We start from the raw sequence: 24379 nt of genomic DNA on the forward strand, positions 1-24379 counted from the left end.
ACACCCCCAGTTCCATCCGATATTGAGGATTATTCCTCCATGGTCGCAGCAGCGAATTAAAACACACCTATCAGTGCAGTGCGTGAGACTTTAAAATTGGAGGATGCAGCTGATGTAGCCATGGACGTGGTTGTGGTGTTTGGTATGCATAAGTCGCCTCGTACTCCAAGGGTGTTTCCTTATGTGCCTTATTTTGACAAGTTTTCCTGTAAGGAATGAGAACAACCAAAATTGCCCTTTGTGGTCCCCAAACAATTTGCTGTACGCTACCCTTTTTGAGGAGTCTCTTTAAAAAAAAAAAAAAAGTGGACTAGTGGTGGACCCTTCTGTTTTCAGGTTGAATAAAGCAACCATGATCCCAGTAGAGGAATCCCCGTCCTTAACCGCTTGCCGACCACCGCAAGCACATATACTGCGGCAGTCAGCCCCGCGCAGGCAAAGTGACGTACCCGCACGTCACTGGCCTGCGAGCCAATAGGGGGCGAGAGCGTGCCGCTGGAGGCGCATCCCCGCTCATGTCACTCACGATCGTCAGGTACAGAGGGAGAAAGGCAGGTGGCTAATGTAAACAAAGCCGCTTGTCATTCTCCCTTGTGTAACAGCAGAGATCATACGATCCTGCTATGTAGGATCGTAGATCTCTGCTGTTACAAGAAAAGCCACATCCCTGCACAGTAAGAAACACGCCCCTAGGGACACACTTAACCCCTCCTTCTCCAATAAAGTTAACCCCGTCCCTGCCAGTGTCATTTTTACAGTAACAGTGCATATGTATAGCACTGATTACTGTAGTAATGTCACTGGTAACCCCAAAAGTGTCAAAAATGTCAGTCAAGGGTCCGATCTGTCTGCCGCAATGTCGCAGTCCTGCAAAAAAAAAATCGCAGATCACCGCCATTACTCGTTAAAAAAAAAAAAAAAACAATAAAAATTACAAAAATCTTTCCCTTAGTAAACACAATAACTTTTGAGCAAACCAATCAAAATACGCTTATTGGGATTTTTTTTTACCAAACATATGTAACAGAAAACAAATTGGCCTAAAATGTTAAATTTTGATTTTTACATTTTTTTTGGGAATTTCATATAAAAAATGTGAAAAATATTGTTATTTTTCCAAAATTTTCGCTTATTTTTTTGTTTATAGCGCATTATCAAAAAATTGCACAGGTGATCAAATACCACCAAAAGAAAGCTCTGTTTGTAGGAAAAAAAGGATGTCAATTTCATTTGGGTACAGCGTCGCACGACCGCGCAATCTTCCGTTAAAATCACGCAGTGCCGAATCTCAAAATATCCCCTGGTCAGGAAGGGGGTAAGGACCCGGCTGACAGGAAAGCGGTGGCTGTGGCACGCAGCATGTTTACTATGGCTTATTCGGCATTGCGGCCAGTCTTTGCCTCAGTCCTTGTGTTTCAGACCCTAACTGAATGGGCCAAGCTTTTGCGCCAGGGCCTGGGGGGTGAGCAGGTTCCCGCTGCTTATGTTGATTTAGCAGACCAGTACGTCCATGAGCTGCAGTTTGTTTGTGATGCAGCTTTGGATACAGCTTCTCTGCTGTCCAAACTTTGTTTCAGTGGTGGTGATTGGGCGCATGCTGTGGCTTAAGAATTGATCCGCAGACCAAACCTCAAGGCGATCGCCTGTTTGGGGCTACCCTGGATGATATCATTAAGGGTAGCACGGGAGGGAAGAGTACCTTCCTGCCACAGTCTAGAAAAGGGAAGGGGCCTAATCGCAGACAGGGGCCCTCCTTCTCAGCCCATAGAAAATTATTTTTGTGCTTCTGGGACAGAGAAAAAGGGCTATAGATCTTTTAAATCTTCCCCGGTAGGTTCCAAGCAACCTTTGTCTGGTAGGCTTAGAGCTAGCTTCTCCAGACCAGCAGACAAGACCCCTTCAGCATGAAGATATGCCCTCACCTATTATTGGGGTGGGGGGACATCTTCACTGTTTTCCGGCCTCGTGGACTTCCTTCATGAGCATCAAGGGGATCCACAAATTGATTCTATTGGGGGTAAACAGAAAGGGGGACAAAGCTTGTTCTTTTCAGTTTTTTTAGGTCCTCAGTCTCCTTGTGAGGATTTAATTCCTGCAAAGGTTCGGGTGATGTCCGGACTACCCAAGGTCCCCCTATCCCTGTCCAGCGAATTGATTAATTTAGGTCTGATTCTAATTCTGACCAGGGTGGTTCTTCCTCTAGACAAACTTCTGGAACCACAGGCCATGAATCGCCGGCTGCTGTCACACAGATAGTTCTCTCTCCCATTTTGCATACAGGTTCTGAGTCTAGTGGTATCCACCTTCAATACAGTTCTGTTTGCACAGTCCTGCATGCAGCTCTTTTAGCAGGTTCGGCTCCACAGGAGGATACAGAGATTTGTGGCGAGATCATGGGTTCCTCTGGCAGACGCCGCAGGCTTCAAAGGGCCACAGTAAGGCCAGTATCATCCTCAGCTCAGGCTTCTTCCGCAATTGCTGCGAGGATCTTCCAATCGGTCTGGCGCCCATAAACGTCCCTTGGGGGCTTCCTCTCAGAGAAGACCAGTTGTCCCAAAGGCTGATCTACCATCCTGCTTTGAAGTCGCTTATTTTAAGGGCTTGGCTATCGAAAACCAGGTACTGAGTTATAGAGGTCTGTCTGGATCAGTGATCCCTACTGTGGTGAAGGCGGGGAAGTAGTCTTTCAGCAAGATATACCATCGTAGGTGGAAGGTGTACATTTCTTGGTGGGAGTCGATCGGCGCTCATCCTCCATCCTTTTCTGTGGCTCGGATCGTAACCTTTCTTCAACTGGGCCTTGATCCGAAGTTGGCCCTGAATACCATCAAGGGCCAGGTATCTGCCTTGGCAATCTTCTTTCAGCGACCCCTAGCCACGTTCTCTTTAGTTTGTACCTTCATTCAGGGGGTTCGACATGTGGCTCCATCTGTACTGTCTCTTTTGCTGCCATGGGATTTAAATTTAGTATATTCAGTTCTCCAGAAACCTCCATTTAAAGTGGAGTTCCACCCTATTTTTATACTTACCTCCATCTTCTCGCTCCGGGTCACCTGAAAAAGAAATGGATAATCGCATATTTTTTTTTTTTTTACTTACCTCGTAGCGAAGAAAATATACTTACCTTACTTCCTTCTTCCTCCTTCCTCGGCCGCGGCCCGTCGTCACTTCCTGGCTCCCAGGAATCATTGCGCCTGCACCGGCCCCGACGTCAGTTCCGGGTCGCGCGCGTCATCCCCTTCTAAACAGCTTCTGGGCATGCCCAGAAGCTGTGGAGGGGTGACGCGCGCGACCCGGAAGTGACGTCGGGGCCGGCGCAGAGCATCGTGGGACCACAGAAGGCGGAAGAAGACGCCGAAGAGGACGCGCTGGCTTCAAGCTGCCCACATCTGAGATGGCAGCGCTGGACAAGACGTTTGCAAGGTAAGTATTTCGTCTTGCAGGTAAGTGCAACCCGGGACAGATCAGAGGCTAGCCATTGTGGAATGCACTAGCCCTGACTGTCCCGGGGGTATTAAAAAAAAAAAAAAAAAAATCCAGGGTGGAACTCCGCTTTAAGTATAATTGGGAGATTCCCTTGCCTACGTTATCCCAGAAGGTGACATTTTTGGTGGCTATTACATCGGCCCGCAGGGTATTGGAATTGGCGACATTATCCTGTCACAGTCCCTATTTAGTGGTCCATAGGGATAAAGTGGTTCTTCATTCCTGTCCATCATTCCTGCCCAAAGTTGTTTCTGACTTCCATTTGAATGAGGATATTGTGTTGCCTTCCTTGTGTCCCAAGCTGGCTCATCCCAAGGAATTGGCTTTGCATACCTTGGATGTGGTACGTGCGATTCTAGTGTATCTGGCAGCTACTGAGTCCTTTCAGAGGTCAGACTCGCTTTTTGTGGTTAGGGATGGACCAAGAAAAGGGCAGGCCGCTTCTTTGGCTGCCATCTCTAGATGAATTAGACAGACGGTGACTCAGGCCTATTCCACTAAAGGTCAGGTTCCACCTTTCTACTCGGGCGCTGAATGCTTTTTTTTGGCCGCAAAGTTTTGCAAGCTGCTGTTTAGGAGGGGCTGTTCCCTCTAGAGGGGTGTTTTTTGTTTAAACTTTTTTTTTTTTTTTTTTTTTAACGGACGGGACTCCTGTTACCTGGTTAAGGCTCCTGTGTCCTGGTAAGGGTTCTTATGTTTAGCCTTGGGTTATTTTCCCCACCCCTCATTTTCTTTTTGGCACTGCTTTTGGATTTCCCAGTAGTTATGATTTATGGAAATGGGATTTTTGTACTTACTGTAAAATCCATTTCTCTGAGTTTGACGGGCACAGCTCCCACCCCTCTATGGAGTTCTGGTGCTTCTAATACTGCTAAACTGATTACCTAGAGCAGAGAGGGGAATTATATACCAAGCTGAGGATGGCCCATGGGCGTAGCCAGGTGTTTTTTGTTCTGCCTGGTCCTAATCCTGGAGGAGGCAATATAACCCAGTAGTTATGATTTATGGAGTGCTGTGTTCGTCGAACTCCGAGAAATCGGTTTTACTGTAAGTACAAAAATCCAATTTTTTTCCCTAGAAAAAAAACTTTGTTTGAAAGACCACTGCGCAAATGCAGTGTGACAAAATAATGCATTGACCGCTATTTTATTCTCTAGGTTCTCGGCTAAAAAAAATATGTTTTGGGTTCTAAGTCATTTTGTAGCACAAAATACTGATTTTACGTTTAAGCAACAGGTGTCAGAAAATAGCTTTAGTCTTTAAGGTCTCTTCACACTTGTGCGACTTGTCCTGCAACTTGGGACTGCAGAGACGCATGACAAGTCGTACTCCATTGATTTTCAATGTTGATATCTGTGCGACTTCAGGTCGCAATGACTTCAAAGTAGTCCCTGCACTACTTTGGGCTGACTTTTAATGCGTTTTGAGGTCCATAGACATAGGCATTGCTTCAAGTCCAGTTAAATTGTGTGACCTTTAGGTCGCATAAGTGTGAAAGGGGCCTAAGTGGTTAAAATTCCTTCCTTTACAGACCGAAGTTCATTTCTTTGATCTAAAAGAATGAGCCCCGGTTCACACTTGTGCGTGTGCGGGGTTCACATGTAATGTCGGAGCGCACTGCTCCGACATTACATGCGATCGGCTGTGCGGTGCGAGTCTAGCCATACAGTTTGTATGGCTAAATTCGCACCGCAGCCGCACCAAACACGCACAGGTACCCTTTTTTCTAGCCGCATCAGGATCGGATCGCACAGCGGTTCACACTTGTGCGATCCGATCCTGTGCGAACTGCACGATTGCACTGCGATATGCGATCAAACTGGGGGTGTCGTTGAGATTACATTGACACCCCCAGCGTATCGCATATGGCAGTGTGAACTGCCGGGGGTGCGTGTGCGATGCGGGATCAGGCTGCGAATTCGCAGCCATCTCGCACTCGCATAAGTGTGAACCAGCCCTCAAAGGATGCATTGTAAAGCATGTTTATAGTTATCTCCCAGCCTTTGCAATGTTGCTAAACATTTGCCAGAGGCTTTTTTTTTTTTTTTTTTTTTTTGACAGCTGTGAGTGAGCAGCTCTGCACTGTATTAAAAATCAAGGAAATAGTGAATTCGGATCGTGAAGGGGGGGTGAATCACAATGTTTTTTAACGATTAATCGTGCAGCTCTAGTACAGCCCTTCTGGCACAAACTTATTTATTACAAACACATTTTATGGCAGATAAAAGTCCTTTTTAGACAATTATCCAACATTTGCTTCCTTTTGCATTTACCCTCAAGTGTCCTCTTGTATAGGGTTTGTCTGATCCCTTGGTTGAGTGTATCCTGTTCCACGGGATCGTCCTGTAATTTAACACTGCCTGTGAAGTTATGCTCACTAAGACAGGTGAACATGCAGCATGTCACAGTGGATAAACACCACCTGATATGCTATGTGTGAAGCAAATGACAGTGTTTAGTACAGAGGAAATTGGTAAGCTGTTTACGGTCATCAGGGCAATGTGTAGGATGCTCTCAGTGTAACTAAATCCCTTAACTGTGATATTGAAACCGGCAAATGACCTTCCGTCCCTTGGATATCAGTAATTCTCAATAGACCCACCTATTGCTCTTGGACCCTGTTTTTGCTTGGTGGACCTCCCACGAATTGCACTGCAGTACATTGCAGGCACCTCTGTCTCCAAAGGGAGCAGATAAATCTTGATAATTAGCATTCTGTTGTTTGCTGGCTGACGGAGCCTGATCTCCTCTGCAACCCTAGAACAGCACGCACGGATGTAATGCCTTCATAAATATTTTAATGGCAGTCTGCTGGTAATATAAATCAGGGGGCTGGGAGTGCTAGAAGCTATCCACAGACACTCTGGCACCACCTCGCAGGGACAGCGGCAACGGGAAAGTGTCAGATCATAGACGCCCACGTGTTGTGGTCTCTGCAGTAGGATAGAGCTGTGCTGGGGGATTGCAGGTGGTGCCACTTAGAGACGTGCTTGGCCTATATGGGGTAGGGGAAGAGGAGACACATCAAGGGCTCCATTCTCTTTACCGGCATGTCATTACTATAGTTGAAATGTCCTGTATTAAGTGTCTTGAATCTTGGCTAATGTCCCTATTATTTAAAGAGCCTGTACACCAAGAATCCAAAAAGAACACATCTTGCATGAATACTGTATATTCCTGGGTCATTTTATGTTTTGTGGTGTTTTTCACTTAAATTGGTGTTTGTATTCATATTGCTACATTTGCACTTTTAATTTTGGCACGAAATGCGATTTACTAATGTTAGTGGTTCTAAAGCCCAAACATTTTTTTATCTTAAAGGATAAGTCCAGTCAAAACATAACTAATGCTAAACCTGCTGTTTGCCACATTCTAAGACTATTCTATCTAACCCTGTAAAGCAAAAATCACTGTACCTTTTCTACACCCGATCCGGTCAGGTCTCTGTGCAGGAGAGGACCGACAACAGCTGTGAAATTAATGGGAAGTGACGTCACCCATAGACTTACTATGGGACTTCCGTTGTTGAGTGCCTTTCCTGCCACCCGCCTCCACCCTGAAGTCGCCTCTGACAGCTCAGTGTGGGACCAGACCGGATCGGCTGCAGAAAAGGAAAGTACAGTGTTTTTTGCTTTACGGGTTTAGATAGAATAGTCTTGGAGTGTGGTACAGAGCAGGTTTTTATACTTGCCTGAACATTTGAAAAATTCGGAAAATTCTGCAGTGCAGCTTTCATACTGCAGCGCTTCTAAAACGCACTATGCGCTTTAAAAAAAAAAAAACAGTACGTTTTATATGAATTGCGTTACAGCCCATATGCTTGAATAGCTGGTTAGGGAGCCAGAACCCTTAACAGCCAGTGATAATGCCTTCCCTAGTGGCCTGCATGCTCCTGCTCCTCTTGTGCAGGAGCGATGCTACCAGCAGAGGGTGGAGGATATAGAGATGCAGGGCAAGACAGCTCCCAGAATCTGAGGGGAGGAGGCTGAGGAAGGCATAACTGACATCAACAAGGTAAAGACTGAGCTCCAGTGGTACTAGTGACCGCGAAAAGGGGCTGGCATTGTTTTACATATCTGCTGATTCAGATTTACAGCCTTTAAAAATAAAATACGCCAAAAATCGAGTGGAACCGGCTGCTTTCACACTGTAGCGCAGCTTCTTATGTACTGCAGCGCTTCTAAAATGCACCATTTTTAAAAATGCATAGTGCGTGTTTAATGCATTGCATTACAGCCCATATGTGTTAATACCTGTTTACTAAATATGCCAGTGAGTGCCCATTCCAGAATGATGATTCCAAAAGCGCATGAACCCTGTGTTAGTTTTTGGTGTATTTTTTATGTGCTTTTTAAAAGCACACCAAAGATGCAGAATGCAGGACTTTTCAAACCGCAGGCAAATGCAGCTATGTGAAAAGTATCAAAGGATTTAAAAGTAAATAATTTTGATGCGCTTTTGTCCTGCTGGAAAAGTGCATTCCAGCAAAGCAAAAGTGCATTAGTGGTTTGAGAATCCTTTAAATATTTTATTACCATTTTTTAACATTGTGAATGCATTGGGGTGCATATAAAATAAAAAAAAATCTGCTTAAACACTTCAAAAAAAATATAGATACGATCACTCAGTTTCAGGCCTCATTCATACAGGTCTATTTAAGCGTACGCCTGTGTGAGGCCCAAGTTTGCCTACACAGGTTCCCCTGCGCAGGCAGTGCCATCCATGTCAATTGTCAATAGTGCCGCTCTAAGCTGCAATAAAGATCTCCCCGTCATTACAGTGAGAGTCGATTCACACTGAGGCAACACGACTCCTTACTACTTCGGGGGCGACTTGTGCATTACATTGCACCACGACTTTGGAGCGACTTGCAGGGACTTCACATAATTGAAGTCTATGCAAGTCGCTCCGAGGTTGCCCCGAAATAGTACAGGACCCTTTTTATAAGTCGGAGTGACTTGTGTCGCTCCTATTAGAACGGTCCTGTAGCGGTCAATGGACCGCGAGAAAGCGCGACTTGTCAGGTTGACATAAATAAAAAGAATAGTAGCGCAACAAGTCACTAAGTGTGACTATAGAATAGTAAGACAATAAAATCATACATAAAAAGGGGTGTTACTAAAAACACTCTTATAAGGGTATAAAAGTCCTTTAAAGTCCATAGACCCTCCAGGAGTAAGTGATGCTGCTACTGGATCACCTTTTTTGACCACCACCAAGTGTCACACCAAGGGGTCAGCAGAAATGGAAACTCACCAGATAAAGTGGCTCAGGTGTTCTCACACAAGAGCAAAATGAGCGGATATCCAAGATACAGATGATGGCTGTAGACAAACGACCTGGGTATGTCACCGCTGCATACACTTAATCAGACCTCCTTTCCACAAATTCCACTCAGCATAGTGTGCACATGCAAGGCAAAATAACCCCAATAGTGAAGTATTGTAAAACTCAACTTTATTGAAAGATAGATTGCACTTACATTAGTGGGAAAAGAACAGGCTTCTAAGCAGTAGCACAAGCGGCCAGGGAAGGATCCACACTCGTATAATCACCCGGGTTGACTCCACGCCAGCCCCGATACTTCCGGGTGGGTTCTCTTCCGTGCCACGTGATGTCGGATGCGTCGTCTGGTCACGCCCCTGGAAGTATCCTCACCCACCCGGAAGTATCGGGGCTGGCGTGGAGTCAACCCGGGTGATTATACGAGTGTGGATCCTTCCCTGGCCGCTTGTGCTACTGCTTAGAAGCCTGTTCTTTTCCCACTAATGTAAGTGCAATCTATCTTTCAATAAAGTTGAGTTTTACAATACTTCACTATTGGGGTTATTTTGCCTTGCATGTGCACACTATGCTGAGTGGAATTTGTGGAAAGGAGGTCTGATTAAGTGTATGCAGCGGTGACATACCCAGGTCGTTTGTCTACAGCCATCATCTGTATCTTGGATATCCGCTCATTTTGCTCTTGTGTGAGAACACCTGAGCCACTTTATCTGGTGAGTTTCCATTTCTGCTGACCCCTTGGTGTGACACTTGGTGGTGGTCAAAAAAGGTGATCCAGTAGCAGCATCACTTACTCCTGGAGGGTCTATGGACTTTAAAGGACTTTTATACCCTTATAAGAGTGTTTTTAGTAACACCCCTTTTTATGTATGATTTTATTGTCTTACTATTCTATAGTCACACTTAGTGACTTGTTGCGCTACTATTCTTTTTATTTATGTTTTCCAATATATATCGTTATTTGGTGAAGTAGCAGCAGTTTGTAGTTTAGCAGTTAATGAACTGACTCCTCCAAGAAGCGCAGAGATATCCTGTTTGACAAATTTGTGTCCAGATATACATTTTATTGTCAGGTTGACAAGTCGCCTGACAAGTCGCGCTAATTTGTACCGGCTTTTAAGGGAGCAGGCGCCTTTGCACCTTTCGGGGTGTGGAAGCATCATTCGAGAAAGGAAGGATCACCACTCACTGACCCAGTGCATGAATATGTGAATGTGTGACCTCAGCCAGGGCCACTCCAGCCACGCCCCCTGACATGTTTCGCCCCACACACAGGGGCTTGGTCACAGAAGTCATGTTTGTGTGGAGTGAAACATATCAGATGGCATGGCTTGAGTGGCCACACTCATTCACGTATTCATGCACTTGGTCAGTGATCGGTGCTCCTTTTCTCTGATGATATTTCTAGTATGGTTCGCATCTGCCTGGACACATTTCATGGCACCATGGTGTAGGATTAATGTAACTTAGCTGACCTTGTGGGTATAAATGTTGGCATAATTTCCCTGTACTCGTTTGAACTGATAAAGCCACTTGGATAAAATGTCTTCAACATTACTAATCTAGTCCAGTTGCATATGTCTGTCTACTACTAGCAATCAGAAGTCCTCTTCCACTGATCTGACTTTCCTAATCTGAAATTTGATTTCTGAACTTTTTGCATAATCAAAAAAAAAAAAAAAGATTGAGTCATTGTCTGTCTATATTGCATAAAGTACTTGCACACATGTAAGTTGAATCTAATGGAAATCCTGGGGCTTCCATTTGCTGGATGACGTCAAATGAACCTGTGGGTAACTTTGGAATAGCACACAGGGGATTTAAAGCTCTCAGAAGGATTAATTATTACAGGGACATTCTTTATTTACTTTTATAAGCGCTTCCAGTCGCATTGCCCTGGGGGACAAGAGAATATCCCAGTCATTGTGTTCCCCTATTCTGCCTGATATTTTGTGTTTTGACACAGGCTTTCTATACATCTAAAAGGCACAGACTGGTAGCAACTATATAAATAGTTTTCCTTAGAATATCTAAAGAATAATAACAACAACAATGTAATATATTGTAGCTAACTCGTCCTTGGATGTGATGACTGCATTAGTTTTCTCTTGAGGTTTTTTTCCTTGCTGAACTGGACAAATTGCGATCCATGTGTACCCACCTTTAGCGCAAGGTTGGACATCCTATAGTCCTCAACTGTGGAGTTAAGTGTCATGTCTTTATCAGACACTATGTGGTTTAAGATATAAAGTTGTTTATATAATGCTAAAATGTCCAATGTTCATTTAATGGAAGAAATGTTTAGTAATAGTTTGGCATTTCCAACTATGAATTGCCAGTGTACCTTTACTTCAAAGAGATGCAAATGCATGAAACCAGCCTTAATGCACCTTGGAAAATTGTGCACAGTTAAGCTTGCCATGCATGGTTAGGCTCATCCATACAACACAAGCGCAATGGATGGAAGAAACTCTCCTGCTGGGATTAGGTGTTACATCAATCGGTGGCTGCAGCTGCTGATCGAGAAAAAATTTACAGCGTGTCTCTCCAACAGAAGTTGATTAAATTATTGACTTCTGTTGAAAAGGGGCATCTCGCACTGGTTGAATTTTGATCAGTGTATTGCCATCTTAAGGGACCTTTCATTACTGACACTTGAAGGGTGCACTTCAATGACCTCTGTGTAAGGGAAACATTGCACTGAAGACTACAATATGTATTGTTAGTGTTTTTTCTCTTTCGTTCATAGATGGACACAGCGCTCCATAAATCATAACTACTGGGTTATATTACCTCCTCCAGGAGTAGGATTAAGCAAAACAAAAAACACCTGGCAAAGCCCACGGGCTGTCCTCCGCTTGATATATAACCCCCCTCCCTGCTCTAGGTAATCAGTTTTCATCTGTCTAGTCAGAAGTAAGGACCTAGGCTCCCGGCTGGAATCTCTGGTCCTAGCAATTTTTTTCTCCTTCCTTACATCTTTTTTGTTTTTTCTCTCGGCAAATCTACAATTAACTGCCGGGCTGGGTAACAGACTGGATAATCTAGATCCAGTGATCCGCCCAGCCAGCGAGAGCGTGCAGACCACAGCTATGCGCTAGGTCAGCCGCGACGTAGCCTCACAGGCATAGGTTGGCCCACAAGTTAAACGTCTCGCAGGAACGCATTCGACTGGGCTTGGGTCTGATTCGCGGAGGTCCCTTGGCTGACAGCTCCCTTGGCTGACAGCTCCCCTACTTCGGTGGTGAGGACTCTGTCTGGAGCGGTACCCGCACCATGGAAAAGTAAAAACAGGCCCTCTTCTCCCCTTTTGCCAAATTTTTTGGGGTGGACGCGGCTAACCTCCAGGGATGGTCAGACCTGCCTGCAGGTTCCCTCCTCCCACCCTTTAAAAAACCCTTGGTGAGCTGGGCTTCCCCCACTCCCTTTCCCCCCAGTCTGGACCTGGAATCTGTTGGGGTTCCCAGGGCAGAGGATGCAGCGGAGACCCCTGGGGTCTCCCCCGCTATCCCCACTCTGTAAGGGTCCTCGGATAGTGTGTCCTGCCCTGGTAGTCTGGAGGGGTTCCAGTGTATGAAACCCCTAGATGCATGCCTCCACTGTTTGCAGTGGTGTGGGTATAGTGCAGGGGGGTCCCAATGCAGAGACGGGTGCAGAGTGCACAGCGGAGTCTCCCCTAACACATGTCCTACCTTCAGAAGGGGGTCCCCTCACAGAGGGCACAGGGAAGATCCTAGCATCTTGCTTTAGCTGATTGCAGCCATTTCCCCTTAGTCTGCCTGGTCTCCAGTTTGTTGCCATGTTTGTGTAGCCTGATGTCACATGGGCCATTTTCCCTTAGTCCTGGTGGTGACCGAAGCCTCCTGGGGATGCCAAAGCTCCTCCTCAGTTTCCTCCTCTTGTACCTGGGACATATGAACAGGGATGGCGTCCATGGTGATGCTGGGTCCGATTTCTCGGTGCTCCTCCGATCGGTAGGGTGAGTCCTTGGGGGTCCCTGTTATCTCTCTCTCTCTGCTGATAGGTACCCTGAGCCTTGGGGGGAATCTTTTAGTAGTGCCAAAAGATCATTTGGAATGCAAGGTCTCCCTTTTCCTTATGGAGCCGCAGGGTCACGTCTGCCCCACTTATGCCCTCATGGAGGTAGCTTGTCCCTCAGAACCCCAGCTTGCCATGGTTGCACTGAAGGTGGTCCTACAGTCCTTAGTGTCCCGGGTGGAAGTGTTGTGTGGGCAAAGGCCCAGGAAGAAGCGCCCCCCGCCTTTCCCTGCTCAGTCTGTCTCATCTGATTTTCAGCCTGATGACACCGTGGACGCGGCTCATCTAGGGGAGGCTTAATATCACGCCCCCAGATCCATCCGATAGTGAAGATGATTCCTCCATGGTCACAGCAGCGAACTAAAACGCACTTATCACTGCAGTGCATGAGACTTAACAAAATGGAGGATGCAGCTGATGTAGCCATGAACATGGCTGTGTCGTTCGGTACGCATAAGTCACCTCGAACTCCAAAGGTGTTTAATATGTTAATTATTTTAACTGGTTTTCTTGTAAGTAATGGGAACAACCAAAATTACCCTTTGTGGTCCCCAATGGTTTTGCTGTACATTACCCTTTTGAGGAGTCACTTTAAAAAAAAAAAAAAAAAGTGGACTAGTCCACCAGTCGTGGACCCTTCTGTTTCCAGGTTGAACAAAGCTACCATGATCCCAGGAGAGGAATCCCCGTCCTTTAAGGACCCGGCTGACAGGAAAGGGCTGGCTGTGGCATGCAGCATGTTTATTATGGCTGGTTCGGCAGTCTATGCCTCAGCCCTGATGTCTCAGACCCTAACTGAATGGCCCAAGCTTTTGGGCCAGGCCCTGGGGGGGGGGGGGGGGACCAGTTGGTCCATGGGCTGTAGTTTGTGATGCAGCTTTGGATACAGCTCCTGTGCTGTCCAAACTTTGTTTCAATGGTGGGGATTAGGCGCGTGCTGTGGCTTAAGAATTGATCAGCAGACCAAGCCTCTAAAAGTGCTCAATGATCTGCCCTTTCAAGGCGATCGCCTGCTTGGTGCTACCCTGGAGGACATCATTAAGGGTATCACGAGGGGGAAGAGTACCTTCCTGCCACAGTCAAGGAAAGGGAAGGAGCCTCTTCGCAGACGAGGGCCCTCCTTCTCAGCCCATAGAAAATTATTTTTGTGCTTTTGGGATGGAGAATAAGGGAACAAGATCTTTTAAATCTTGTCCGGGAGGTTCCAAGCAACCTTGGTCTGGTAAGCCTAGAGCTAGCTTCTCCTGTCAAGCAGATAAGACCCCTTCAGCATGAAGGTCTGCCCATATTCGCTGGTTTCTGGCTTCATGGACCATCATGAGCGTCAAAGGGGATCCAAGAAATAATTATTTTGGGGGTACCCAGAAAGGAGGACAAAGCTTTTCAGGTTTTTTAGGTCCTGAGTCTCCTTGTGCGGATTTACTTCCTGCAAAGGTTCAGGTGATGTCCAAACTACCTAAGGTCTCCCCTATCCCGGTACAGGGAGTTGATTTACCTAGGTCTGTGTCTAGTTGTGACTTGGTGGTCCTTCCTCTGGACAAACTTCAGGAACCACAGGCCGTGATTCACTGGTTGCTGTTGCACAGATAGTTCTCTCTCCCATTTTGCATATAAGTTCTGAGTCTGGTGGTATCCACCTTCAAGACAGTTCTGTTTGCACAGTGTACGGTCTCTTTTGCTGCCATTGGATTTAAATGTTGTACTTTCAGTTCTCTAGAAACCTCCATTTGAGAATATTGGGGAGATTCCCTTGCCTACATTATCCCAGAAGGTGGCATTCTTGGTGGCTATTACCTCAGCCTGCAGGGTATCGGAATTGGTGGCAATATCCTGTGGCAGTCCCTATTTAATGGTCCGTAGGGATAAAGTGGTTCTTCGTCCCTGTCCATCATTCCTGCCCAAAGTTGTCTCTGACTTCCATTTGAATGAGGACATTGTGTTGCCTTCCTTGTGTCCCAAGCCAGCTCATCCCAAGGAATAAGGTTTGCAGATGTGGTTCGTGCAATTGGGGTGTATCTGGCAGCTACTAAGTTCTTTCGGAGGTCAGACTCGCTTTTAGTGGTTACAAACAGACCAAGAAAAGGGCTGGCCACTTCTTTGGCTGCTATCTCCCAGATGGATCAAAAAGAGTTCTTTGGAATCTGCGGATTCTTCTTTTGGCCGCAAAATTTTGCAGGCTGATGTTTAAGAGGGGCTGTTCCCTCTTGATAGGGGTGTTTTTCTTTAAGCTTTTATTTCTCTTTAGTTTATTGATGGACACAGCTCCAGATCATCTTGACCATCGGATTATGCTGTCCCCTACAGGAGTAGGACACTAGGCAGGAAAACACTTTAGCACGCCTATAAGGGCAAGTCCCAGGGGGTATACTCCCACTTCCTGCTACTGCTCCTAGTCAGGAGTAAGGACCTAGTTCCTTGCTGGGATCTCTGGTCGTGGCTTTTTTTTTTTATTTTTAAATTGATTTTTTCCTTTTATTATTTTCTGTTCCTGTGAAAGCTACAACCAACTGCGGTACTGGGCGACGCACTGGATATTCTAGATCCTTGCGGTCTCCCCAGTCTGGCCAGCGAGCGTGACCCAAAATCCGCTCCGCACTAGGTCAGCCGCGACATAGCCCGACTGTACTGGGGCTGACCGGCGAGTTAAACTTCTTGCGAGGACACTCAAACCTGGTCACAGAGTCGCAGCGTACCTCTGGCCCGCAGTGCCCCCATTCCAAGATGGTGTGTTGGTCTGACTGGAGTTATGCCCACCCGTTTCCATGGTGCGTGAAGTAGTGTCCCCCCTTTCACTGGTGGCCTGTTGGGGACATGAGCCCTCCCTGGGTTGGTCGAACCCCCCCAATTTGCCTCCCTCCCTCATTTATCGGGGTCCCGCTGTGGACCACCCCCCAGTTGTCCACACCTAGCTCCCCCCCCCCTCCTAGGGGTGATGGGGGCCGGGGGAAAAAGCCCCCCCCCCCCCCCCCCCGCTTACACCTGCATCCTCTGTCTCCTCAGGTTCTGAGGTTGATTTGGCCGCTGCGGACGCACCACGAGTGCTCTTATAGTGAGGATAAATCCTCTTCCACTACAGCTGCACACGAAAAGGCGCTAGTGGACGCACTGATTGTAGCAGTGCGAGAAACTTTAAAACTGGAGGAACCAGCTGCTGCGTGGGAGGAGCCGGTATGTTTCGGTACCTGCCGATCCTCTAAGGTGACAAAGGTGTTTCCCTTTCCCGCCTTTATTGTCAATTTTCACAGTGAGTCAGTGAGGTTCACCAAAACGCACTGTCGGGGTACCAAAGCGTTTTGCCAGAAGGTATCCTTTTGAAGATTCCCTGTTAAAAAGGCTGACAGTCCCACCTGTTGTGGACTCTCAGGTTTCCAGGTTAAATAAAGCCACCCTTCTCCCGATGGAGGACTCTCCGTCTTTTAAAGACCCTTTTGACAAGAGAGCAGAGTCTCTGGTCCGGCATCTTTTTTACCATGGCCGATGTTTAGACCGGTGTTTATCATAACTTTGATCTCCCAGACCTCAATGGAATGCGAAAAGCTTTTGCGCCAGGATCGCCAGTGACCCTGAGATGCATGATTTGGCTCAAACATTGGTCTGCGGACCAGGCTTTGTTGTGGAAATTAATGGGGTTTGGAACATAAAAATTTGTTCGGTTAATACGTGCTAAGCGCCATTAATCCCTTGAACTAAAAAGTACAATGTACAGCTCTTTTTTTTATAAAGTTATCCTAACGCGCTCGGCAACAAAGAGGGACACAGACACGCTGTATCACGGTCTATGTCCATAGTAGCAGTCCTGCTTTAAGGCAGCACTCCTGTTTATTTTATAGTCTGAGAACAAAAGGGGGTTACAGGGGAGGTGGCGTCAACACAGCCAATCAGACATGTATACTTTCAAAAGTACAATAGGAAAGGGGAGTGCATGTTTATGGAGAAACACGGCCGTGTACATGAGACTCCAACTGCCAAGTGAAAGTGAAACAAAGCAACATGGCTGCCACATGGATTCTCATTGACTTGGCCACACTAATTCACAAGCAGGCTACAAGTAGCGTGCAGTCTCCATTTAATGTATGGTTTCCACAATTACAGGTCTTTCCTCAAGGCCAGTTAAAGCAATATTCGTTGTACATAGTGATTACCGGTAAACTAACACTGGGAAACATAATGACGTAACTAAAAACACATTCTCAAGAAACTTCCACATAAATATTAATAAAATTTCCATAACAGCTTCCAAGAAGGTCCTGTCTGATCTGCCCTTTTGTAGGAGATTGCCTGTTTGGAGCTTTCATGGATGAAATCATTAGGGTCTTACAGGGGGGAAGAGCACTCTTCTCCCACAGGCTACCAGGAGCAAGGAGGGTCGTCGCAAACGTGGCCCCTCCTTCTCTGCTCACAAGCGGCCCTTTCGTTCCTCAGAATCTCAGAACAAGGGATCGAAATCCCCTCTAACCCCCTCGGGAGGTTCCAAGAGGCCTTCGTCTGGTAAGCCGAGAGCGGGTCCCTTTAGGCCTGCTGACAAGCCCTCTTCTGCCTGATTCATCGATATCTGGGGTGGGGGGGACGTCTTTGCTTTTTTCCAGAACCGTGGACCTATTTGACTCAAGAAAGGTGGGTCCACGAGCTGATCCGGTCTGGTTACAAGATTGGGTTTTGGTCTTCGCCTCCGGCAAGGTTCTTCCCTTCCAACCTGTTTGTTCCCAGATTGCCTGCAAGGGCTCCTCGGGGGGGGGGGGGGGGGGTGCAAGATTTACTTCTACAAGGGGTCATTGTACTGGTTCCCGATTCTAAACATTTTCAGGGGTTTCACTCAAACTGGCTTACTGTTCCCAGGAAGGAGGGAAAAGTTTGTCCAATCCTGGACCTCAAGGCCTTGAACTGCTTTGTGCGGGTACAAAAATTCTGTAGTCCATTCGCACAGTAGTGGCTTCCCTTCATCAAGGGGATTTGCTGGCCTCTATAGATATCAAGGGCGCTTACCTTTTATATCCCAATATATCTCGGACATCAGCCTTTTCTTCACTTTGCCGTGGGCGAGGAGCATTATCAACTTGTGACATTACACTTCTGTCTAGCCTCAGCTCCTCGGGTATTCTCAAGTGTTGGCCCCATTGTTAGCATTGTTGCATCAGTGAGAGATTTTGGTACTGGGGTACCTGGGCGATTTCTTTCTGCGAGCAGTCTCTCCTACTGCCTTGACGGACAACCTGGACATCACTGTGAGAACCCTTTAAGAGTTTGGATGGAAACTGAATTTCAAAAAAAATCTGCTCTGGTTCCGTCCACCAAACTGGACTACCTGGGCCTGACCTTGGATGTGTTTCTTCGCCTGGGTGTTTCTTCCGGGGGAAAAACTCCAGAAGTTGCAAATGCGATTCGGCTCACGTTGTCCAACAGGTCATCTCTCAGGACTTGCATGCGTGTGCTGGGCCTGATGGTCTCTACCTTGGAGGCAGTTCAGTTTGCACAGTTCCATATGAGACCTCTGCAAAGGGATATTCTTGCCAAGAGGAACAAGAATCCACAGTGTCTAGACAATGTGATCCTTTTGAGCCGGGTTATGAGAAGTTCCCTGATTTGGTGGCTTTGCTCTCTGACTCTTTTACAGGGAAAATCCTTTCTTCCCCTGTACTTGAGGCTGGTCACCATGGATGCCAGCCTGTCCCATTGTGGGAAGGAGTCTTGGGCACGGATTGTGCTCAGGGGGTCTGGACTCTGGAGGAGTGGATCCTGGAACATCGGGCGATCAGGCTTTGCCAAATCTATTGGACAGATTGTCTGGTCAGGTGTTAATCAGACAATGCTATGGCCATGGCATATTTCAATCACCAAGGGGGCACAAAAAGTGTCCTAGCGGCTTGGTAGGTTGCCGACATTCTACAGTGGACGGAACGCTTTGTTCTAGCCCTCTCTGCTCCTAGCTCTCTCTGCTGGGCATTTTCCAGAGGTGGAAAATTGGCAGGCAGACTACCTCAGTCAGCAGGTGTTGGACCAGGGGAGAATGGTGCCTTCTCCCGGAGGTGTTTCCTCAACAGTGTCTCCGGTGGGGAACTCTCGATGTGGACTTATTGGTCTCTCGTCTCAACAGGAAGGTACAGAGGTTTGTAGTAAGGTCTCGGGGTCCTCTTGCCAACTCCACAGACGCTCTGGTGGCCCCTTGGGACCAGTATCGTCTGATAATTCGCCTTTCCAAGACTTCTGCGAAGAATCGAGGCAGAAGAGATTCCGGTCATTCTAGTTGCCCCAGACTGGCCTCGCCGATCTTGGTACTCCGCTCTGGTAAGGCTGGTCACAGATGTCTCTTGGAGACTCTCTTTGAGAATATATAATGGCACAAAGGCCGATCTTCCATCCTGCTTTACAGTCCCTGGCTTTTACGTCATGGCAATTGAAAGCCAGGTGCTGAAGGATAGAGGGGTGTTGGAATCGGTCATTCCCATGCTGTAAAAAGCTAGAAAATCTACTTCTAGGAAGATTTATCATTGCGTCTGGAAGGCGTACATTTGTGGTGTGAGGCTCAGGGTCTTCCCCGTTCCTTTTTGGTGGCTAGAATTTTGGAGTTCCTCCAAAAAGGGGTAGATCAACGCTTGGCCTTGGAAACCATCAAAGGCCGAGTTTTGGCCTTGGCAATTTTCTTTCAACGCCCTTTGGCTACACATTCCTTGATTCATAATTTTATTCTGGGGGTCAGCCACTTGGCTCTCCCGGTGAGGTCTCCGTTGCCTCCGTGGGACCTCAATTTGGTACTGTCGGTTCTTAAAAAAACGCCTTTTGAAAATAATTGTAAATTTCCTCTGCTTACTTTGTCGCAGAAGGTAGCCTTTTTGGTGGCTATTACTTCTGCACGCAGTGTATCGGAGTTGGCTGAGTTGTCTTGTCCACCTTATTTGGTTGTCCACAGAGAAAAAGTGGTACTTCGATCCTGTCAGCCATTCGTTCCTAAGGTCATTTCTGGTTTCCATTTAAATAGACGTGTTGCCTTCCTTGTGTCCTAAGCCTAAACACCCTAAGGAGATTGCCTTACATTCCTTGGATGTGTTTCGGGCAATCAGGGTTTATCTGGTGGTGACTGAGTCGTTTAGGAAATCTGACTCAATATTTGTCCTTTTGGATGGATCTCGTAAAGAGCTGGCTGCGTCTGCTGCTACCATTTCCATATTGATCAAAAGTCGGTGGTGAAGGCTTATTCCATTAAGGGTCAGGATCCTCTTTTTCCTGTTAAGGCGCATTCTACCAGGGCGCTTAGTGCCTCTTGGGCTTTTCGTCGTTATTCGTCCGTGGTGCAGGTTTGTAAGGCAGCCAACCTGGTCATCTGTGCACACTTTCACAAAATTATCAAGGTGGATGTGTTGGCGTCTGCTTTTGGCTGCAACGTTTTGTTTGAGAGGACTAGTCCTCTTTGAGGGTGAGTTCCAGTTGTTCCTGGTTGAGCTCTTGTTACCTGGCTTGCTAGGTTTAGCCTTTTGGGAATTTTTTTCTGCTGTGTTTTTCCCACCCCCTCATTTTGACACTGCTTTGGGACGTCCCAATGGTCAAGAAGATCTGGAGCTGTGTCGGTCAATGAAAAAAAGAGAAAAATCAATTTTTGTTTTACCATAAAATCCTTTTCTCTGATCATTGACGGACACAGCACCCACCCCTCTATTGAGTTGGGTTATATTTTTTCTGACACTGCTTGCAACAAAACTGAGTACCTGTAGCAGGAAGTGGGAGTATACCCCCCCGGGACTGCCACATAGGCGTGGTAAAGTTTTTTTTCCTGCCTAGTGTCCTACTCCTGTGGGGGGGGCAGCATAACCCAATGGTCAAGATCTGGAGCTGTGTCCATCAATGAACATCAGAGAAAAGGATTTTATGGTAAGACAAAAATTTAATTTTTGAAGACGTGGCTCCTGTGTCTTGGTTAAGGGCTCTTATTTTTAGCCTTGAGTTTTTTCCCCCTCCCTCTCATTATCCCTTTGGCACTGTTTTTAGACGTCCCAGTAGTTATGATTTATTGAACGCTGTGTCCATTGATGAACGAAAGAGAATATGGGATTTTTGTACTTATCATACTCATCGACGGACACTGCACCCGCCCCTCTATGGAGTTCTGATACTTCTAATACTGTTTGCTACTAAACTGATTATGTAGAGCAAAGGGGGGGGGGGGTTATATACCAAGCTGAGGACGGCCCATGGGAATAGCCAGGTGTTTTTTGTTCTGCCTAGTCGTACTCCTGGAGGAGGCAATGTAACCCAGTAGTTATGATTTATGGAGCTCTGTGTCCGTCGAACTACAAAATCCAGTTTTTCCTGAAATTGTGGTTTGTCAATTTCATTACATTATTTCTGTTATTGAAAATAATTATGTCTCATAGAGAAGCCCTGTGTGTAAAATATGCAATGTCACATTCCTTTTTTTTATTTTTATTCACTCTTGTATTTGCAACTTATGTCTAACTAGGAGCTGTAGATCTGGTAGTTATTGGTAGGGGCTCCTTGACACCTGAACGTTATTTCAAAGGTTTCCCTATGTCAAAAAGGTTGAAATAGCATGTCTTTTTTGTCTCTCAGGTCAAATGGGAAAAAGAAACCAAAGAAGAGGGGACACCAATGACCAAATATTACACCAACTGGAAGAAACTGCGGGAGAAAGAGATTCAGCTAGAGATTTCTGGCAAGGAGAGGGTAAGAGTGCATAGGAATACTTATATTGTCAAATCAGGCACTGACCATAGAGTATGCAGCAATCATTTTGAGCAAGGGCTTGCATTTATGTATGAATATGTGTTCTGCCCATACTACGTATAGAGTTGAACTGGCAGCTAAGGCCAAACAATACTGTAAGGAAGAATGTAGTTGTGTTGATGCCTGATCTATAAAAGTAAAAAAGTTTTAAATTTGAGTGGCAGTTGGATGATTTTGTTTTTCCCCAATGGGGGGGCTGAATTTGATGGCAAACTTTGCTCTGGGTAAGGAAAGATGAGATCTGGGTCTTCCCCACCCAACTCACATTTCAATGGCATGTGACACTCCAGTCTAACTCTCTTAAGTGTAGCTGGGCTCCCAACATCACATACATTGATGTTCCTGCGAAGTGAGCCATGCCATTGATGAGAAGGGTAGCAACATAACCAGAGAAGTAGAGCAGCTCTAGGGGATCCAGTCACTGCTACCAGAAACATTAGGGAGGGAGTAAGGTAATTCATCTTTTATAATAAAGCCCTGACTACATGGGGATAAGAGTACACCTACATTTATTTATGTGGCCAGTTCACGGCCATGTCCCCCCTCTCCTCTTGAAGAATTGCCACTTTTAATGAGGGGGGAGGAGGGGGAGTGGGTACCCGATTGTGACAGGTACCAGCTCCCTCTTTGTCTCTGAATGCCTAGACGATTGAAAGCGGAAGTTGTCCTCCTTCCTTCATCCCCTGACAGGTCCCAGAGAACTGCTTGACCATTCACGATGCGCCGAGCTGCTCGCGCATGCACAGTGGGCACCTGGCTCTGAAGCCAAAATCGGTCATAGCTCGGTGCCCATTGTTAAAGTGATTCTAAGCGATTACCTTGCAAAACAACCCAGTCAGTTTAAAATAGAAACGAAAGCCAAAATGTTTTTGTATAGATATTTAAAAAAAAAAAAAATATCCCATTATAAATACCCTTTTTACCTTTTTACTTTTTTTTTTTTATATATAAGTGATCACATTCCCTCTGTTCTCAGCTGCATAGGAGCTGGGGGAGGAGAAGCAGCAGGCAGCACACTGACTGCAATGGCTGTGCGGCGGGGGTGTCAGGAGGGAGAGTACATTGAGTCCCCAGCATAGCTAGAGAACTGACCACCGTGTGCTCTCCTGCTTAGTGTGGTCAGTTTTTATTAGGGAAGCAGGGGGACTGGCAGGAACACCAGGGATTTCACATAAATGAAGCAATACAAAGAGAACAGGATACTTTCTCATACAAGTACATGGTACAGCAGGCACATATCAGTAGAGGGGTGCCGAAACGGACGGTTTAGGATGCACTTGGCTGTAACTGAAATCGAAAACGACAGTTTTCAAAAATATATATATATATTTTTATATATAATTGTATTTGACTTTTTAATGGCATAAATGTAAATGAATATAAATTTTAATGTTGTCCATTATCGGCACGTGCTCAAGAATGCATCCCTTTAAATTCTATGTACTGTATGTCTTCACACTGGTCTATTGTGCATTGTGGTGTTGTCTTGCTGCATTTTTGGTCAGTAAAATGCATTGAAAATGCAGCAAGAACTCCTCAATAATGCACCCGTGTTACATTTCTGATGCGCTTTTTGAGTCGCATGACCTATGAAAAACACACCATAAGCACAGTAAAATTGTGGCAAAATCACGTGCGTTTTTGGCGCCATTATCAGCACCTTTTTCTCTTTATCGGCAACACGCCGAAAACACAATTTTTGTCTACGTTTAGGCTGCCGAAATTTCAGTGCATCCCTACATAATAGGAATATAAAGTGTTGAGATAACAAACGATTTAGGATGCTAGCACAATGAAATCGCTGGATCCTGGGACAGGGGAGTTTTTGTAACTGCTGACTTTTTTTTTTTTTTTTCCACGGGAGACTTGAGCTCTTCTTTAAAGTGTTAGTAAACTCAGATGTCGGACAGGTAAGCTTATATAAAAGCTTACCTGTAGGTGCAGTGAATATCTCCTAAATTTTCACCATTTAGGAGATATTTACATCAGTTCCAACTGATTACATCACTGTAAATGCAAAGTGGATGATGTCATTGCAGCCTGGTCATTCAAATGGTCAGAGAGCGCAAACCTGAAAAAAAAATCCAGGCAAAAATGTAAGTCCCTGCAGCAGTGGTTTGTCACCTCGGGAGGGCTCTGCTAAAAGAGGTCTGTTATGTTGTCCTAATATACAGTGCATACTAGCACATTATGCTATTAACGTGCGCACGGCCTGCTTATTTTATTTTTTTTCATCAATTTGCGCTTAGATGAACAAAACAATATAGCTGCTTGCACAAAACCCTGATTCTGGATTAATCAACCTATAAATTATACAAATGCAGCGCCTAATTCAAATATGTCAAAATGGCAAAAACACTCATAATAACCCTTTATTTCAACACAATCTATATCTATACACACACATATATATATATATATATATATATATATATATATATATATATATATATATATATATATATATACACACCCACACACAGATGCACAACTACAAGTGTTGTAATCAGTGACCGTTACCAACATATGTGCAAAAAGATCAAGGTTGTGAAAGTTTTTTTCTTTTAGGCTCGGTTCACATATATGCGATGCGGGAAGGCTGCGAATTCGCAGCCTGTTCCCGCATCACACACGCACCCCCGGCAGTTCACACTGCCATATGCGATACGCTGGGGGTGTCAATGTAATCTTAACGACACCCCCAGTTTGATCGCATATCGCAGTGCGATCGTGCAGCTCGGACAGGATCGGATCGCACAAGTGTGAACCGCTGTGCGATCCGATACTGATGTGGCTAGAAAAAAGGGTCCTGTGCGTGTTTGGTGCGGCTGCTGTGCGA

The 24379-nt window shown here is 45.9% G+C and overlaps 1 protein-coding gene across 1 annotated transcript in view; it reads left to right on the plus strand.

The window, feature by feature from the left end:
- The window catches only part of NOC2L (NOC2 like nucleolar associated transcriptional repressor), a 262749-nt gene that overhangs the window by 185964 nt on the left and 52406 nt on the right, over window positions 1–24379 (plus strand). Inside the window, exon 16 of the mRNA XM_082274336.1 lies at window positions 21367–21480. Coding sequence (XP_082130462.1) covers window positions 21367–21480 — 114 coding nt within the window. The remainder of the gene's footprint in view (window positions 1–21366; window positions 21481–24379) is intronic.

The sequence above is a fragment of the Pelophylax lessonae genome (genome assembly GCF_965119305.1).
Source record: "Pelophylax lessonae genome assembly, chromosome: 12".
NCBI classification, from domain to species: Eukaryota; Metazoa; Chordata; class Amphibia; order Anura; family Ranidae; genus Pelophylax; species Pelophylax lessonae.